This window comes from Notothenia rossii (assembly GCF_949606895.1).
Source record: "Notothenia rossii genome assembly, chromosome: 10".
Taxonomy (NCBI): Eukaryota; Metazoa; Chordata; class Actinopteri; order Perciformes; family Nototheniidae; genus Notothenia; species Notothenia rossii.
In genome coordinates, this window is record NC_136908.1 from 28562050 (window position 1) to 28578823 (window position 16774).

General features: G+C 39.6%; 1 protein-coding gene across 1 annotated transcript; it reads left to right on the plus strand.

Annotated features, from left to right (window-relative positions):
• Nucleotides 1-1013: 1013 nt before the first annotated feature.
• LOC307023190 (general transcription factor II-I repeat domain-containing protein 2-like) lies at nt 1014-6208 on the plus strand. The gene is made up of 2 exons (XM_079656301.1): nt 1014-5608; nt 6075-6208. The coding sequence occupies exon 1, from the start codon at nt 4179-4181 to the stop codon at nt 4923-4925; it is 747 nt and encodes a 248-aa protein (XP_079512427.1). The 5' UTR covers nt 1014-4178; the 3' UTR covers nt 4926-5608; nt 6075-6208.
• Nucleotides 6209-16774: the final 10566 nt, after the last annotated feature.

Sequence of the window (16774 nt, forward strand, 5' to 3'; positions counted from 1 at the left end):
TGTGTTAGAATTTAACTATAGATATTGCGTCCCGAGATCTCTCTCTCTCTCTCTCCGCCTGTCAAAACGCTACGACCCCAACTTCCAAGCAGACAAAAGACCTCACCACGGAAGACTCCTCCTCCTCCATCGAACAGACAGAGAAGCAGAGCTGAACCATCTCCACCTGAGGAATCCAGAACTACAGGTGACATAAAAAGGCACACTCTCATCGGTCCCCCACAGGACATGAAGTTCCAAGCTGAGCCACAAGATTTGGGCACAAGAGCAGAGTGTGGGACATGAGAGCGGAATACGCCCTCCATGCAACCAGTAGAGACTGTAAAGGAGGAGATGAAATGCAAAGCAGATGGGACACTGAAAAGAGTTACAGCGGAAGGATCCAAGAGCAGATGGACTGAGGAGAAGGTGGACGGAGAAGAGGAAAGGACGGAGGAGTTGGCATGGTCCGGCAGAACGTGAGGGGGTCGTGGCTTGACAACCAGAGGGGTAGAGAAGGAAAACAGGAGTGATTGAGTTTACACATAAACACACTTATTCACCAACGAGAAATACGTAAAGAAAAATATTTATTAGCCATGAATTAATCAATTGGTGAATTTATAAAGAAAAAAAGAGGAAACTATTAGATAACCCTAAAACACACTGAGGGTAGAACATATTATTCAATCTTTTCATCATATGAACAAATTATTCTTTAAGAGATTTTTATTCCTGTGTAAATTTGGGGAAGATTTAATTTGTTACAGTATAGACCTACAGTTTAAAGGGATGGTTTTAGTAACCACTCTATAAAAGCAGACAAATCTTTATTTGTATGGAAAATGTTAAAGGTAGAGCTAGTACCAAGCCAAAGATAGTATTCAAATCTAAAGTATTGATTTCTCCATTGTAGCATGGTTATTACCACAGGATAACTTTTAAGGAGGAAATAACATTTGTTTGTCGTCCAAGATGTAGAGTTTTAAAAAGACACTGGGCAAAGAGCGATAGCAAAGTTTAATTTTTTTAAAACTAATATAATTGGGAGCAATACATGCAGGGCCTTGGGTCACTCATTGTGATGGTGCATATTTGTTACAACAAATATTGTTCAGGGAGAAGGGGTCGCTCAACCCACCCTGCAGATGTTTTAAATCTTACTTACAGCTTCAGAGGGAGCGCACGGCACCAGAGTATGAGTTTTAAAAGACACCATTTAATCAGGGATGACCTGACATTTAGAGATGTTATTTAAAGGAGAAACATATCTGCCATAAGTGTAAATTCCTGAATTGAACTGCAAACCATTAATGAAATGACTTCTGTTTTTAAAATCCTTGTTAAAGGAGGAAGTAATTATCACATGCTCGGGCACCCAAGGTTCCACACACTGTTAAAGGGGTTAGCATAGCTATTTAAGTAGACCAGAATTGAAAATAAATGAGTATAATGAGTTATTGATATTCCACGAGTTTTCACACCATTTCAGGGACTTTATCACTGCATTACAACAGACCACCCAAAGGTACTGAGTAGGAACTTTTAAGTGATGAAATTCTACAACTGTTGTAACTGACTAAAATCTTCTCCCAGAAATGACTGTCTAGAATGCCGTACCCCAGAGTAGAACGTACCGATTGATCACGACGGCCCCTTCTAGAGAACATATTACTTTCATACCTTAAATGGTATGAAAGGAGGGAGGGTAAATTTCTCATGAGGAGACAGTTACAAATGCTAGCAGAACAAGACGACCAACCCCCGTATACAGCTGTTGATGACAATGATGAGTTAGTTTAAATGATATGGATGTTCGGAGATGAGATTGATCAATGAATGTCCAGCCGATGTGATTCTTTAAATGATGAAATCATGTGAAGAAGTGAGCAAAATTAAAATGCTAAAATGGAGTGAATCCATTTCAATTTACTTCATACTATTCCAAGATAGTTTATTTTTATTATTCCAATTAATTTTACACTATTCTAAGATAGTCCATTTGATTTGACTTTATTATTTTTATACTATTCTAATATGGTAGATTTCATGTTGTATAAATCATTGCTATTCTAAAATGGTTTGTTTCTTTTCACTTTGTAAAAACAAGTGCCTTAACACTGAGCGTGGTATGAGAACGGTTTCTGTGAAAGGAGGGAGGAAGAAATGTTCTGATACCAAGCTGCTATTTTGAAGAATGATATTGAATGCAAACACTAGAAGTTATACACAAGGGAAAACTTTTAGGTTTGAGCACAGGCAAATAATTTATTTTGTATTTCTTTAAAGTTAAGCCTGTTGAACCATTCCATTTAGATTGCATGTTTGTAATATGAGATATGTACTATGCGAAGTTCAGATGAAGAACTCATTGATTTCAGTATTATACACACCTTTTAGGTGTGTAAGGAGGGACTGTTAGAAATTTAAAATCAATGTTTTGATGGTATAATGTAGTTTAAACATACTGTCAAGTTAAATGCTCTTTTATACTGAAAAAACAGAAATTCTTGTGCACAAGCAGTTAAGCTTTTATTCTGAAAATCCTTCATCTACGGTTAGCATTTAGCATGTGGCTAATATACGATTTCCTAAAGAGGTGAATTGAGTAGCGAAATGACGTGGTGTGGTGAAAACCGAAACCTACTGATTTAACACTACAACTATAGATGTCGAGATACTACCATGCTGAATATTAAATGAAAGTACAGTTTATTTGAATACACTATTGTTTACAGACGAGAGTACCATGTGACAACATCCGGAATGACCGGAAACCAAACCAGCCGTGAAGCATTTTCTGTATGTTTTAGAGCAGGTGTCTCAGACTTCAGGCCCGCGGGCCAGACGTGGCCCGCGAGACAGTTTCTCATGGCCCCTTTGTTGATATCATGTAATAGTGTTAATCTGACCCGCGCGTTTACGTTTGCGCTTTATATTTCAATTTTATTTTTCCCGCTGCTGCTGCTGCTGCTGGCAGGGAACTGCTGCGCGGAGTTCCCTCGCCCCTCCCCCCTCCGAGGGGAACTCCGCCACACATCAATCAAATGCGGGCAGCGGAATCAATCCAGAGTGATCCAAAAGTGACACAGAGTGGAAGCAAAATATATCGCCATGTCTTCATCAAAACTTTCAGGGAAAAGAAAAATCGATGATGACCACAGAACATTTCAGGAGAAGTGGGAGACTGAATATTTTTTTGTTGAGTACAGGGGAAACGCAACGTGCCTTATATGCACAGAGAAAATCGCTGTATACAAGGAGTATAACGTCAAACGTCACTACTCAACTAAACATGCAGAGTATGCAAAATACCTGGGAGATGAGAGAGAGAAAAAAGTCACAGAGCTAAAAAAATTCTATGGAAGCAACAAAATCTCTTCAAGAAAGGAAGCAATGAGGGTGATTTAGCAGTCGAAGCTAGCTATGTGGTGAGTGAGATGATTGCTAGGGCGGGAAAGCCGTTTACGGAAGGCGAGTTTGTAAAAAAATGCATGTTGCAGGCTGCAAGTATAGTCTGTCCGGAAAAGAAGGGTCAGTTCAACAACATCAGCCTGTCAGCTAACACAGTGGCAGAGCGCATTTCTGACTTATCAAGTGACATATATGATCAGCTGTGCGACAAAGCCAAACTTTTCCGTGCATACTCTGTTGCTCTTGATGAGAGCACAGACATCACTGACACCGCTCAGCTCGCAATGTATGTCCGTGGTGTTGATGACAATTTTGAAGTGACAGAGGAGTTGCTTACAGTGAAACCAATGCATGGCCAGACCACCGCTCAGGAGATATTTCAGCAACTGTGTGATGCCATTGCGGATATCGGTCTGCCATGGAAGAGGTTTGTTGGAATTACGACGGATGGAGCGCCATCAATGACAGGGAGAAAAAACGGGCTGGTGGCACTTGTTCAAAGAAAACTGCAGGAGGGTGTGGAGGAGGCTATTGCTCTGCACTGCATTATCCATCAGCAGGCCCTTTGCAGCAAATGCTTGAAGTTTGACAATGTGATGTCTGTCGTTGTGAAATGCATCAACCATATCAGATCCAGGGGCTTAAAGCACCGCCAGTTCCGTGCTTTTTTGGAGGAAATTTAGTCAGAATATGAGGATGTGCTCTACTTCACAGAGGTACGTTGGCTCAGCAGGGGAAACGTCCTGAAGAGGTTTTTTGAGTTGAGAACAGAACTGAAAGTATTCATGCTGGAGAAGGGTGGGATGGCTGTTCCCGAGCTGAGTGATCCCAAATGGCTCATGGACTTAGCTTTTCTTGTTGACATCACGCAGGAGCTGAATGCTCTGAATAAGAAGTTGCAGGGCCAGGGCCAGCTTGTTAGTGCAGCATATGACAATGTCAGAGCATTCTCTACAAAACTGATGTTATGGAAAGCCCAGCTCCCTCAGAAAAACCTCTGCCATTTCCCAGCATGCAAGGCTCTCATGGACAGTAGCACAGCATTCAGTGGTGAGAAGTATATTGATGCCATTGTGAAGCTACAGGAGGAATTCGATCAGCGGTTTGCAGACTTCAAGACACACAGAGCCACTTTCCAAATGTTTGCAGACCCCTTCTCCTTTGATGTGGAAAATGCCCCTGGTGTGCTTCAAATGGAGCTCATCGGCCTGCAGTGCAATTCTGAGCTCAAAGCCAAGTTCAGGGAAGTGAATGGGAAAGCAGAAAAGCTTGGACAGTTCATGAGAGAATTGCCCCCCTCCTTCCCTGAGATTTCCAGAATGTTCAAGCGGACCATGTGCCTTTTTGGGAGCACATATATGTGTGAACAGCTCTTCTCCACCATGAACTTCAATAAGTCAAAGTACAGGTCCAGACTTACTGATGCACATCTTCAAGCCATACTGAGGGTTTCAACTGCTTCCTCCCTCAAACCAAATGTGGCTCAGCTGTGTGAGAGGAAGCACTGCCAGGTCTCTACCAGCAAGGAGTAGGCAAGAAAGACATAGTTATGTTGTGAAGAACAGTTCATGTTAAGAAGATGTTGAAGAACTGTTAATGTTGTATTTTTTAATAAATGTTTTGCGGAATACTTGAAGCGGCCCAGACTTGCCCAGACTCTACGTCCAGCGGCCCCCAGGTAAATTGAGTCTGAGACCCCTGTTTTAGAGTATTGATTACAGCGTTTAGAATGTGTTACATGAAAAGTGGTGAAAGAGAATATGAGGAGAAAAGGCGTGTTAAGCATATGCTGAAGGTGAAAAGTACCAATCCTCTGTTTAAATGCAACAACGGACATTAGAGGCGAGGCGAGCCGGCTGGCGGGGAGGAGCCAGCAGAGGATATATAACGGCACCGAACGGGGGATTCGCGCTTCTCTTCTTGCTCAGGAGAGCCAGATCACAGCTGTTTTCTGCCGGAACAATATTCTGTCTGTAACACTACCGCGCCTTTTTTAATTAAAGTATCCCATTTGAATCTTTTCAGAGACTCCATTTAGTCTAATTCAGCGCCGTATAGACTGAGAGTTATGTCATCTCCGTTCACTCCAATGGACCACTTTTTTACAGCAATGGCGGATCGTGGAGCCTCTCAATCGTTCCCCGGAAGTTAGCGCCAAGGCTAGCAGAGCTGTAGAGTTGCAGCATAATAGACCGTTCGTGACGGACTTTTAAAGGTAAGAAGAAGCTTAAAGATTTATATTGCGGATATTATCAGTACGTCTGATTCAAATTAACATGTGTATTAAAGGATGTCAGTGGATTATCCCTAAATTAGTAGATTTAGGGAACGTTTACAGATAACAGATTAAGCTAGGATACCATACCATAGTACCATACACTATACCATAGTGGTTGAATACACAGTATTAGGAAACACTTTATACTTACTGGACATGTTATACTCATTATATACTGTATATAAAATATGACCAAGAATGTGAGACAACTTTATAGAAATTCATATCACATCTGTTACTGATGCCATTTGTCATACTTTGTTAAACTCACAAATAATAAAGTTCCATAACTTCAGTTGGGAACAAAGACCACACCTTATCTCCCCAAGGCAATTTCCCATCCAATAGGTGTGCTATATAGGTGTGTATAACCCTTTCTCCTGTCTGTTACTCCCTCTTTCAGCACAAGAACCAGAGGGGGATTCAATGGAGCCTGAATACCTGCATTGAGACCCTCACCCTGCACCCTGAGTCTCAACTCTCAGTGTTTTTCAAGCCTTTCCCTGTTTTTTTGTATTAAACAAAACATTAAGCTTTCCCAATGGTGTGGTTTTCATTTTCTGAAAAAGTGCAAATGCAGTGTTTGTATACAATAACCTAACCTCACATATTTTTTTGCTGTTGTTCATGAAATTGCTCCTGCTGACTTGAGCCAGCCATTTTTTCCTCCGCTCTGTGTCAGTGGGGAAGCCGTACATTCGTACTCCTTTCTCGGAGCGATTTGAGCATCCCCAGGCAGCACAGCAAACCATGGTGGCGACTAGGAGGCAGCACAGCAAACCAGGACAACACGGAGGAAAAGGCACAGACAAACTGCATGATATGCTATTCAATGTTTATTGAATTCCATGTATTTGCAATGGATGTTCCTAAAACAACACATTTAACATCATCATCATCATCATGCTGCTGCTGCTGCTGCTGCTAGTCCTTTGATAGTCACCTGTCGGTCTCCTGTCCTTTCTGAAAGCCATAAAGATGACATTAGTCATTTAGATAACTTGTGTCCTCAATTACCATGGGATTACTGAAACTACCATGAATTTAAGAAAATGGTAGAAATTAATCTAATCTGAATTTTGAAGCATTCCTTTAGATCCCCTCCCTCTAAATATATCAATAAACATTAGAAAGTGAGGCTCCTGACTACTATACAAGTTTAAGAAGATAATATTGGTTTGAAAGAATTCAAAGCTATAAATAAACAGCAACAGGCTCTTTAACCAAGGCACTGTTAGCCTAACATGTAAACTAGTTGTTCACACTAATCCTAATATTATCACTTAATATTAGCAAATTCTATTTTATTTTTTAAAACATATTGATGTAAATACATACACATATCGATTTGTTGTATAAATATTGCAAATCAAAACCTTTATTCACTAATAATTACCAAAAGTCGAAGTTCTATCTCCTGTTATCAATGCATTCACATTGCCCGCCATGAACTTCCGGGGAACGATTCTCGTCTGCATGAACCACGTGACGATAACCGTTTTTGGACTTCCGCTGTCGTAACTCTTCTATCTATACGGCGCTGGTCTAATTTTAAAGATTCTCTCCTGGACGCGAGAATAAAGAACATATTTAACACTATCAGTACAGCCGCAGTGCCACTTTCCGAACAGGAAATGCACGCAAATAAAAAATAAAATCGTACTGCCACTTATTATATACATATAGATATATATAAAAATAGGGACACCTTGTTTTGTTTACTCTCAGTACAGCACCACTTTCCGAAAAGGAAATGCACGTGTGGAGGCCCTCCGACACTGGGTCGCGTTTGCCATTTCGATCAGTGAGAGGAGAGGAGAATTTTTTTTTGTCAAAATCCGTTAATATATGGATGAGTGGGGGGGGGGGGCTGGACACAGGCCGTGGGGGGACATCCGAGACCGGGCAGTGTCCCCCGGTGTATAAAAAATAATAAAACCGGGGGAAAAGTTTAAAAAAGTGTCTGAAAATAGGCACTCGTGAGGCGGGCAGAGTCCCCTGTCAACTCCCGTTACATTCCTCCATGGTGTCATTTGAGCGAAAAATGGCTAAGTCAACTTTTACGAGAACCAGGCTGGGGGGGTCAAAAGGGCTTGACCAGGGCTAATCACCTCCGTGATGAGTCTCCATTGTGATTTGAAAACTTCCATCAAACGAGTCTTTCGGGGGCGGGGAAAAAACGTGTTAGTCAGAATCGTCACTTCCTGACAGTGCAGGTGTCCTGAGAGTGCAGCCTACACTGGAACTGTCCTGAGAGTGCAGGCCTGCAGGCAAACCCCTCTCATTATTTTAGCCCTGAGGTAGGATTAGCTGAAAAGAGTCCAGGAAGCTTATTTAAAATGTAACAGCGTTTAATTAAACAATGATACGATGATACAATGAAACTGCAAAATGTTCTCCCCGCTGGATGGATCTCCGTTGGCTTGGGATCAGCGGGGAAAGAGACCGGCTAACAGCTGGATTCTAATTTGATCAACTGTAGTCTTCTCCTATTGGCTTAGCGTTGACGGGGGCAGGTCCAAGGCACGTCCTGTCGTTTTCTGATGTTAGTTTTATAATATTCTAATATCTGTTGGTCATTTAAGCATTCCCTAATATAGTATTGCAGCGTCAATAAGTGAGGGTTAAAGACAGTGTGTTTAGTGTGCAACACCACGTGTAGTTTCTCCTTAAATTCACATACACAAAACATAATATTAGCCACATGCTAACCGGAAGTTGATGATATTTACTTTTGACATTCGGTCTTCGGAATAAAGCAGCTTTAAATTACAACAGTATTCATTTTAAGTTACGCCATATAAATATGAATTTTATTCCTTACACATTACAATTAGCGCTGTTAGATAACTAACAATTAAACATGACAAAAAAAACATGTAGCATAAAAACGCAAAGCAAAATAAGAAAACAAAAGAGAAACAAAAGTCAGTGCGTAAATCAAAACACAACGAGATACTACACATACACAGTGCTACTGTATATCCAGAGGCCTGTTGGTTAATCAGATGATATATGGTAGCGTCAATGATGCATCTATAAACTCTAAATAAGGCTGCCAGATCTTCAGAAAGGTAATATCCTTTTCTAAGACTATGTGATCTTTTCAAGAGGAATACAACTGTTCATTTCTAAAGACCATCTATCAATGAGGAGAGGAGAGTCAGATTTCCATGTTGGTGTTATGCATTTCCTAGCCACACATGAAGCAATTTCCATAAATGTAATTTGGGATTTAGTTAAAGATCTATTGAGACTTGTGAAATCGCCCAGTAAGCAAAAGCTTAGGATCTAAAGGGAAGGTAGATTCTGTGATCTTGGTAAAAAATCGTACCAAAAGGACCTCACTTTTGTGCAAAGCCAGGTACAGTGTAGGAAGGAGCCGACCTCAATACGCTACAATGGCTACATCCAGATCTGACTCCCATCTCGCTCTAGATTTGTGTAAACCTGCCTTTGGGCCCTCATTCAGTAGTAAAGAGTATATTTTAGAAATACCTTTGTATACATTTCCCTCATGAAACAGTTTCTCCAGATCAGTCAACACAGGTAAAGTCATCCCAGGGCCCAGGTTGGCTATAAGAAAGGATCTTAACTGAAGATAGCAGAAGAAGGTCTTGTTGGACAAGTCATATTTCCTCTTTAATTGTTCAAAGGACATGAGGAGTCTTTTTTCGTAGCAATCTTCCTAATGTCTTCCCCTTATGATGCCAAGTTTCCATAATCTTGTTATTGAGAGTCATGGGTATGAGTTCATTTTGTCTCAGAGGTGACTTTGGTGAGAGTCCAACTTTCAGTCCCAGATTTCTATGAGTCTCACACCACATTTTAATCAAATGCCTTAAAATAGGGTTGTCTGTCTTCTTGGATATAATCCTGGGGTTCCATTTATAACTAAAATCGCTGAACACTTTTTCTTTCAGGGGGTGCAATCCAATTTGTATCCAGGATGGGGCACCGTCACCCTCAAAAAAGGCTGAAACAACTCGCATTTGAGCCGCCAAATAATACATTTATTTTTTTTACTTTTTTAAACATGGTAATCGAATGCGTCCTGATCTGTAATCCCATGTTAATTTCTCCATAGATACCCTGGCCAACATGTTTATTGAGGGTTTTCAAAAAAGTTTGAGGCAGTTGAATGGGCAAGGACCGGAAAAGATACTCTAGCCTTGGTAGTATATTCATTTTCACACAGTTAACACTGCCAATTAGTTTAATGGGTAAACTCATCCACCCTAAGGTTATCTATAGTTATCCCAAGATATTTTATATTGTTAACCCAATTAAATGGGCTTGTACGTTGATACTCAGCGTAATCAAAGTTAGTTAGTGGAATGATTTCCGTTTTTCCCTTGGTTTACCTTATATCCTGAGATAACACCATACGCATTTAGCAGAGTCTGTAATTTGGTGAGGGAGTTACCAGGGTCTGTCAAGTACAAAAATACATCATCTACCAGGAGATTAATTGTATGATTTACTCTAAAACCCTTTATATCAGGATCCTGTCTAATTGCTTCAGCTTGGGGCTAAGACAAAAAGCCAAGACAAAAAGCCCGGGAGACAGAGGGCAGCCCTGTCGGCCTGATCTACTCAGGGGAAACGCAGTAGAGATCTGACCATTAGAAGTCATTTTGGCCTGGGGTTCATGATAAAGAGTTTTAACCCAATTAATAAACAACTGACCAAACCCAAACTTGGCCAAAACTTTAAATAAATATGGCCACTCCAGCCGGTCGAAGGCCTTTTCAGCGTCTAAAGCTACAGCTATACTGGGCTCAGTCTTTGACTTTGTTAGGTGGATAATATTAAAGAGCCTGCATAAGTTATCAGCTGATGAACGTTTAGAAATAAAAACGACTCTGGTCCGGATTAATTAATTGTGGCAAACATTGGCCAAGCCCTGTTAGCCAGGGCCTTAGATATTAATTCATAGTCCGAATTCAATAATGAAATAGGTCGAAATGAAGAGCACTTTAATGGATCTTTATTTTGTTTATGGATCACAGTGATTATGGCAGTAGAGAATGATTCAGGCAGAGTTTGAGTTTTTGATGCTAAGTTAATTACATCCATGATGAGTGGGATGAGTAAATCCTTGAATTCTCTGTAAAATTCTGGTAGGAAACCATCTTCCCCCGGCGATTTATTATATTGCAATGAGCCCCAAGCCTTTTCAACTTCTTTCTGAGTGTAGGGAAGATCAAGTTTATTTTGGTCTGCTTGGCCAAGCTTTGGCAAGTCAATAGTGGACATGAATTCATACATTTCAGTCAGATCTTCTGGTGATTCCGCGATGTATATACATTTGCATAAAACTGTTTAAATGTGTCATTAATTTCTACCGGGTTATGTGACACTGAACCTGCTTCAGTTTGAATTGCGTTAATTGTTCTTGAGCTTTCCTCTGTTCTCAGTTGCCAGGACAGAATTGTATGTGCCTTCTCCCCCAATTCATAATACCTTTGTTTAGTTCTTAAAATGGCTTTTTCAATTTTACAAGTGTGAAGTGTATTGTATTTGAGCTTCATGTTTAACAGCGATTGGTATAATACCTCGGACCCAGATTGTTGAAACTCCTTTTCCAATTTCGAAATATCTGTTTCCAGTTTTTCTATTTCTGCCATATATTTCTTTTTAATACCTTTTGTATAAGAGATTATTTGTCCCCTTAAATAAGCTTTAAGTGTGTCCCATAGTATACAACTATTGGGGGAGGAAGGACAGTTAGTCTCGCAGAAAAGCTTTATCTGGTCCCTAATAAACATGCACAAATCTGTTTTTTGAAGAAGGGTAGGGTTCAGTCGCCATCTATATGAGTTAGTTGTTTTTCTGGCATCAAAATAGACAGGGTCAAAGGAGAATGATCAGACAGGGTCCTAGATAAATATTAAGATTCCAATGCTCTATGAACTAGCTGCTTTGATAAGAGAAAAAGGTCAATCCTAGTATGAGACTTATGGGGACAGGAATAGAAAGAGTAGTCTCTGCTTTGAGGGTGCATCTGTCTCCAAACATCTTTCAAATGTAGATCTTTCATACATGCCAGGGTGGTTTTGGCAGCTTTTGATTTAGATACTGCCAATGACTTATCCAAAATAGGATCCAGGCAAAAATTAAAATCACCCCCTACCAGTATGTTTTGTCGTCCCCCTGACACCTTAAGACAGATATCTTGAATAAAGGATGCATCATCATGGTTGGGTCCATATAAGTTTAAAAGTGTCCAGGGTTCTGAGTAAATCTGACAATTAACTAATACATATCGGCCTGATGGATCAATAATAGTTTCTCCAATTGTCACTGGAGTGTTTTTATTTATTAAAAAAAGAAAAGAAAAATCTCCCCTTGTCTCGGTCTTGGCATTTGAGCAGTCGTATCAGAACAGGTCGCGGTCTCTGGTCTGCAGGTGGATGGGGTCCAAGAGCCCAATGTGCCCGCTGTATTATCAGGGGCTCGGTAAAATGCTCTTGTCCCAAAGTGGCTGGGATCCAGTTAACAAAAAGTTTACCGGATCGTTTCCCACGCAGCTTTCCCCGAGATTAATGGCACATATATTACTGCGTCGGCTGTAGTTGTCAAGCTGGTCGACCTTCCCCATTAAAAAGTAATTTTCTTTTCTTAACTTGACAACACGAGAGTCCAGGTCCACCAGATGGTCCTCCACCGTGCCAATACGGTCTTCCACTTCGGTTACACGGGAGATCAACTTATCCAGCATAGATTTCAGTCCGGAGATAGACTGATTAATTTCTGCGGTTTTGGAGTGAAGTTTACTGGAGAGAGCTTGATTGCCGTTTCTAATCTCTTGAAGGATAAGTGAGTCTCCTCCGCTCAGGTGTTGCTGTGCCGCCGCCGCCATTACACAAACTTCTTGCTCACAAGTCTCGGGAGTAATTTTCTCTATGGAGGTCAGATTTGCTCATCAGCTGAATGTTGTTGTTTGTTCCCTGATCTCAAGTCCATGCTGCATTCGTCCGACCAAATTAAAAGTGGGTTTGGGTGTTTTTAAAAGTTTTAAATTGAATTAGGATGGAGAGCCCCTGGGCTAGCGTCTACCTAGCTTCGATGCATCACGTCATCCCCCATCTGAGTTATTTAGCCAAGATGGCAATTGTTGAGTGTGAGAACTGTCCAACGTTCCACACTCAACCTTTTGACTACTGTGAATACACCATCTGAGTACTCGTAGTGCTGACAGCCAAACATTTAGTTTATAAACCTCAGTTATTGTATCTGATGACAATTGCCCTGAACTGTTTACAACTGTACATTTTGATACAATTGAATTGCTTCTGAGGAAAGTAAATGACCATGCTGCTGTGTTATCACAGGATCTTCAGAGCTCATGGGGCCACTGTGTCAAAGGTAAAGAGACTGCTGAGTTTATTTCCGGTTTGGTTTCAATAAACCTCTGAAAGACCCCTGTTCCTTGGGCACCAATGGAAATATAAAAAGGATATTCTTCTTATCACACCACTATCTACACAATGGATAAATAATTAGATATAAAAGAAGAGTGCTTCAATGATAGGGGCTGATCATTGACCTTTCAGAGCTTCGAAGAATTTATAAATTGATGGAGCAAAAACAATTCATAGGAACTTATTGATCCAGACAAAATAATTATGCAAGTTTAGGAAAAACACCTTGACATTGATACTAATTTATTAGAATGAGAACAAAACCTGAAAATCTCTTCAGCTTGTGTTAACCACACATATTTTTATGGAATCTCCAAACGATGAAACTATAAGTGAACAAAATGCTGACTCATTCCTGCACCACTTTATATAAGGGTTCCACAAAGAAGTGCATTTACCGAAAACAAACTTGTGTTTTCATGTGTGGTCGTTATCACCTGTCCTTTATCTGCTGTGTAAGATGGCTGCTCCACACGTGATCAGGAACTGAAACAGCAGCAGGGATTGATCCTGGATCGGCTCTGAGCTAAAGACTCAGGAATGTTCCTGTTGTAGACAGAAAGGAATGCAGATTTATCAGAAGTGTATTTACTCTGTCTGCACGTCATGGAGTTGTTGTTGTTTTTGTTGTCATCCTCGGCCACGTTGTCCAAGTGACTCAGCTGATTCTGTGATTAGTTTGGAAGCAGGAGAAGCCGTTTTATAAATCATTTTTCTACATTAAATCACTGTATATCTATTTCAATATATTTAGGACCATATAAAAGTGAAAGTGCACACTCTAAAAACAAATGCCTTGGCTCAACAAAGAAAATCAACGCAACAGTTTGCATCGATGTTTATTGAGTTAAGACAACTTCTAATGAAATTGTCTTAAAGCAACAAACTTATTTGAGTTAGGGGAGAAGGCTTTTCCTCTACAATCAGAGGTGTTTTTAATTACCACTTACTTAATAATTGGTAGCATAAACACAAGTTTTGAAGTTGATTACTCAAAAGATTAAGTTGTTCCGACTAGTTTCACCACATGATTTAAAAATAATTTTAAGTTGTATGTACTTAATTACCCTCATTCGGGATACAAGTTTTTAAGTTGACAACCATTTATAAATTAAGTTGCTCCAAATATATTGTAATAGTTTTTTTCTTAGCTTTTTTATGTTTTTGCCTTTAAAGAAATAAATTAATTAATTCCACAACAAAAATATTAGGCAATTCACTTTTTATTTTGAACTGCAGTTGTTTATTTCAACACATGATGTTTCAATCAGGAGAGAATTCATTTTGTTTGAACATTTATTGACACATGCCATATGATAAGGTGCATGAACACCTGAAATCACAGCTGACTGCAGGAGAGGGGAGAACCATTTTATAGTTTGGCTGCAGCACGTTGATTGGCTGCTGGAGAATGAGGTGAAATGTAATAGGTTAAAGAGAACGCCTGTGATGAGCTGATTATATGCAGCTGTGGAGTGAATGTATATACACCCAGTCTTCCTGAAAGAACTCGTGCTGAGCTTCATTTAAATCTTGAAAAAAAAGATAAATAACACAAATTTAAATTGCCCCACAAATAATAAATAAACACATTAGCCATATTACCATGGGAAATGGGCACACAGCAAATACATGCTGCCATCACATCGAAGTTAGAGGCCTTTGCATATTTAAAACCAGTGCCAAATATCTAAAATCTGTAAAGTTTTTGAAAAGCTACAGTAACAAACTCTCAATGGCCACCAATCTGCAGATCACACACATCAATTTGACAAAAGATGTAACAAAGATGTTTACACTGCCGACAGTCATTATTTCAAACGGTATGAACACATTTAACGCAGAATGCTTGCTCATTCCTTTGTTTGCCTCCACCAAGATGGTTGCCATCGTATGGTCAGATCCTGGGGTGGACCGGTCACTGATGAAGGCGATATTCATGTCCTTTTGAAGCACATTAAATAATAGCTTAGCGCATAAGAGATAATGAATCAGGTAGTTGCATACTTTTTAAACTGTCACTCTTAGCTAATTCAAAGCCATTATTACCAGCTGCTAAAGCAACGCTGGTATTGTTTTCACCTATTGAGTCTGCATGTGTGTGTCATCATGGCAATGTGGTCCTGAAGACACATAGAGGTGCTTTTGAGTACTTTGCTAGTGTTTAAATGCATGTGGACAGATTTTGTCAATCACAACCGTGCAAGTTTTAGTGTATCTTCTCATCTTTTTTGCAGGTTCCATACAATATTTGAACTGGTTAAGTGAAGAGCAGAAGCCACTTTTCAAATGTTACACAATCCTTTTCCCATGCCATTGCTGTCAACACCTATCTATGCTGAACATTGCTAAGATATTATTGATTGGGGTGTGGCCAAAAGTGCAATATGCTTCAAAATGTAACTGACAGAGAGCAGTGCTTTTGTCCTGTGTTTTTACACTCTGCCCATGGATTTTATTTTATTTCAAGATTTTTAATTACGTCGCTAAACTCCTTGAAAAGGTCCTCTTCCTTTTCTCCAACGTACACGACAAGGCAGCGGATGGCTATAGTTCTCTGCGTACTTCAATTGTATTGTGCTATTTTTGAAAAAGGAAAAAAAGAGAAATTACCTAAATTAATATATTCTGAATGGGTGACTGCCAACAATTTGCATTTCAATGACAACTCTAAATAACGATCCTACCTCAAGAAGCATGTCCTTGATCTGCTTCACCGAGATTCATTTTTAATAAAAAGTGATATCACAATAGTAACCAAAGTATTTTTACTCTCACAGTAGCCTCTACTACTTTGTACCCTCTCACAGAACTATTCACAGTTCAAAGGCTGCTAATTTTGGTCAAACAGCAATTTGCCTATACTGTACAGTGCAACTACAAGGCTATCTACTGTATTTGAATGACAAAAGATGACACTCACCTTAAAATGTCCTTTGTGTATTTCTATTTGTCTTAACTGTCGGAACTTGTCCAGTGGGCATGTTAAGTGGGAGTGGACTTGAAATCCTTAACTCAAGGTGTACAACAATGAAGTTATCAAGCCAATTGCATTACTTATTACAACTTGAATTTTGTTTTAAGTCAATTAACGCAGAAATCAGAGTTTAAATTACACACAATATTAAGTTGATGTAATTATCAACATTATTACGTCAACACAACTTATAAATTAATGTTGGCAACTTAAGATGTTTATCTAAATCAATTAATTCACATTTTTATCTTGCAACCATGCATTTAATTAAGTGGAGCTGAAAGGTCGCCTGAATTCGTTTTTACACAACATGGACCAATAGTCGCATTTATAGCAATTTTTTCTTATTTAAAAATACCTTTCTGTAAGAGCAAAATATATGAGGCGTTTAAAGATGCGATACTATTTAAATCTCTTTAGCTCTCTTCTGTTTTCAATGTAATTTTATAACGTGTTACCACTGGACTATCTCTTAATGCTCTTAATGTTTTTTTATTTTTGAAAAGCACTTTGAGTTGCCTTGTGTTGAAAGGTGCTATATAAATAAACTTGCCTTTCCTTACCTTCATCTGAGCAGAATGATCTCCGTATGTAATCCTCCTACAGTCTGCATGGCAACCAGGCTGAAGCTCAGGTATGTTTATCAGCTGTCCATATCACAGTACATGTTCTACAGATCTGCTAAACTCTCCTTGTATA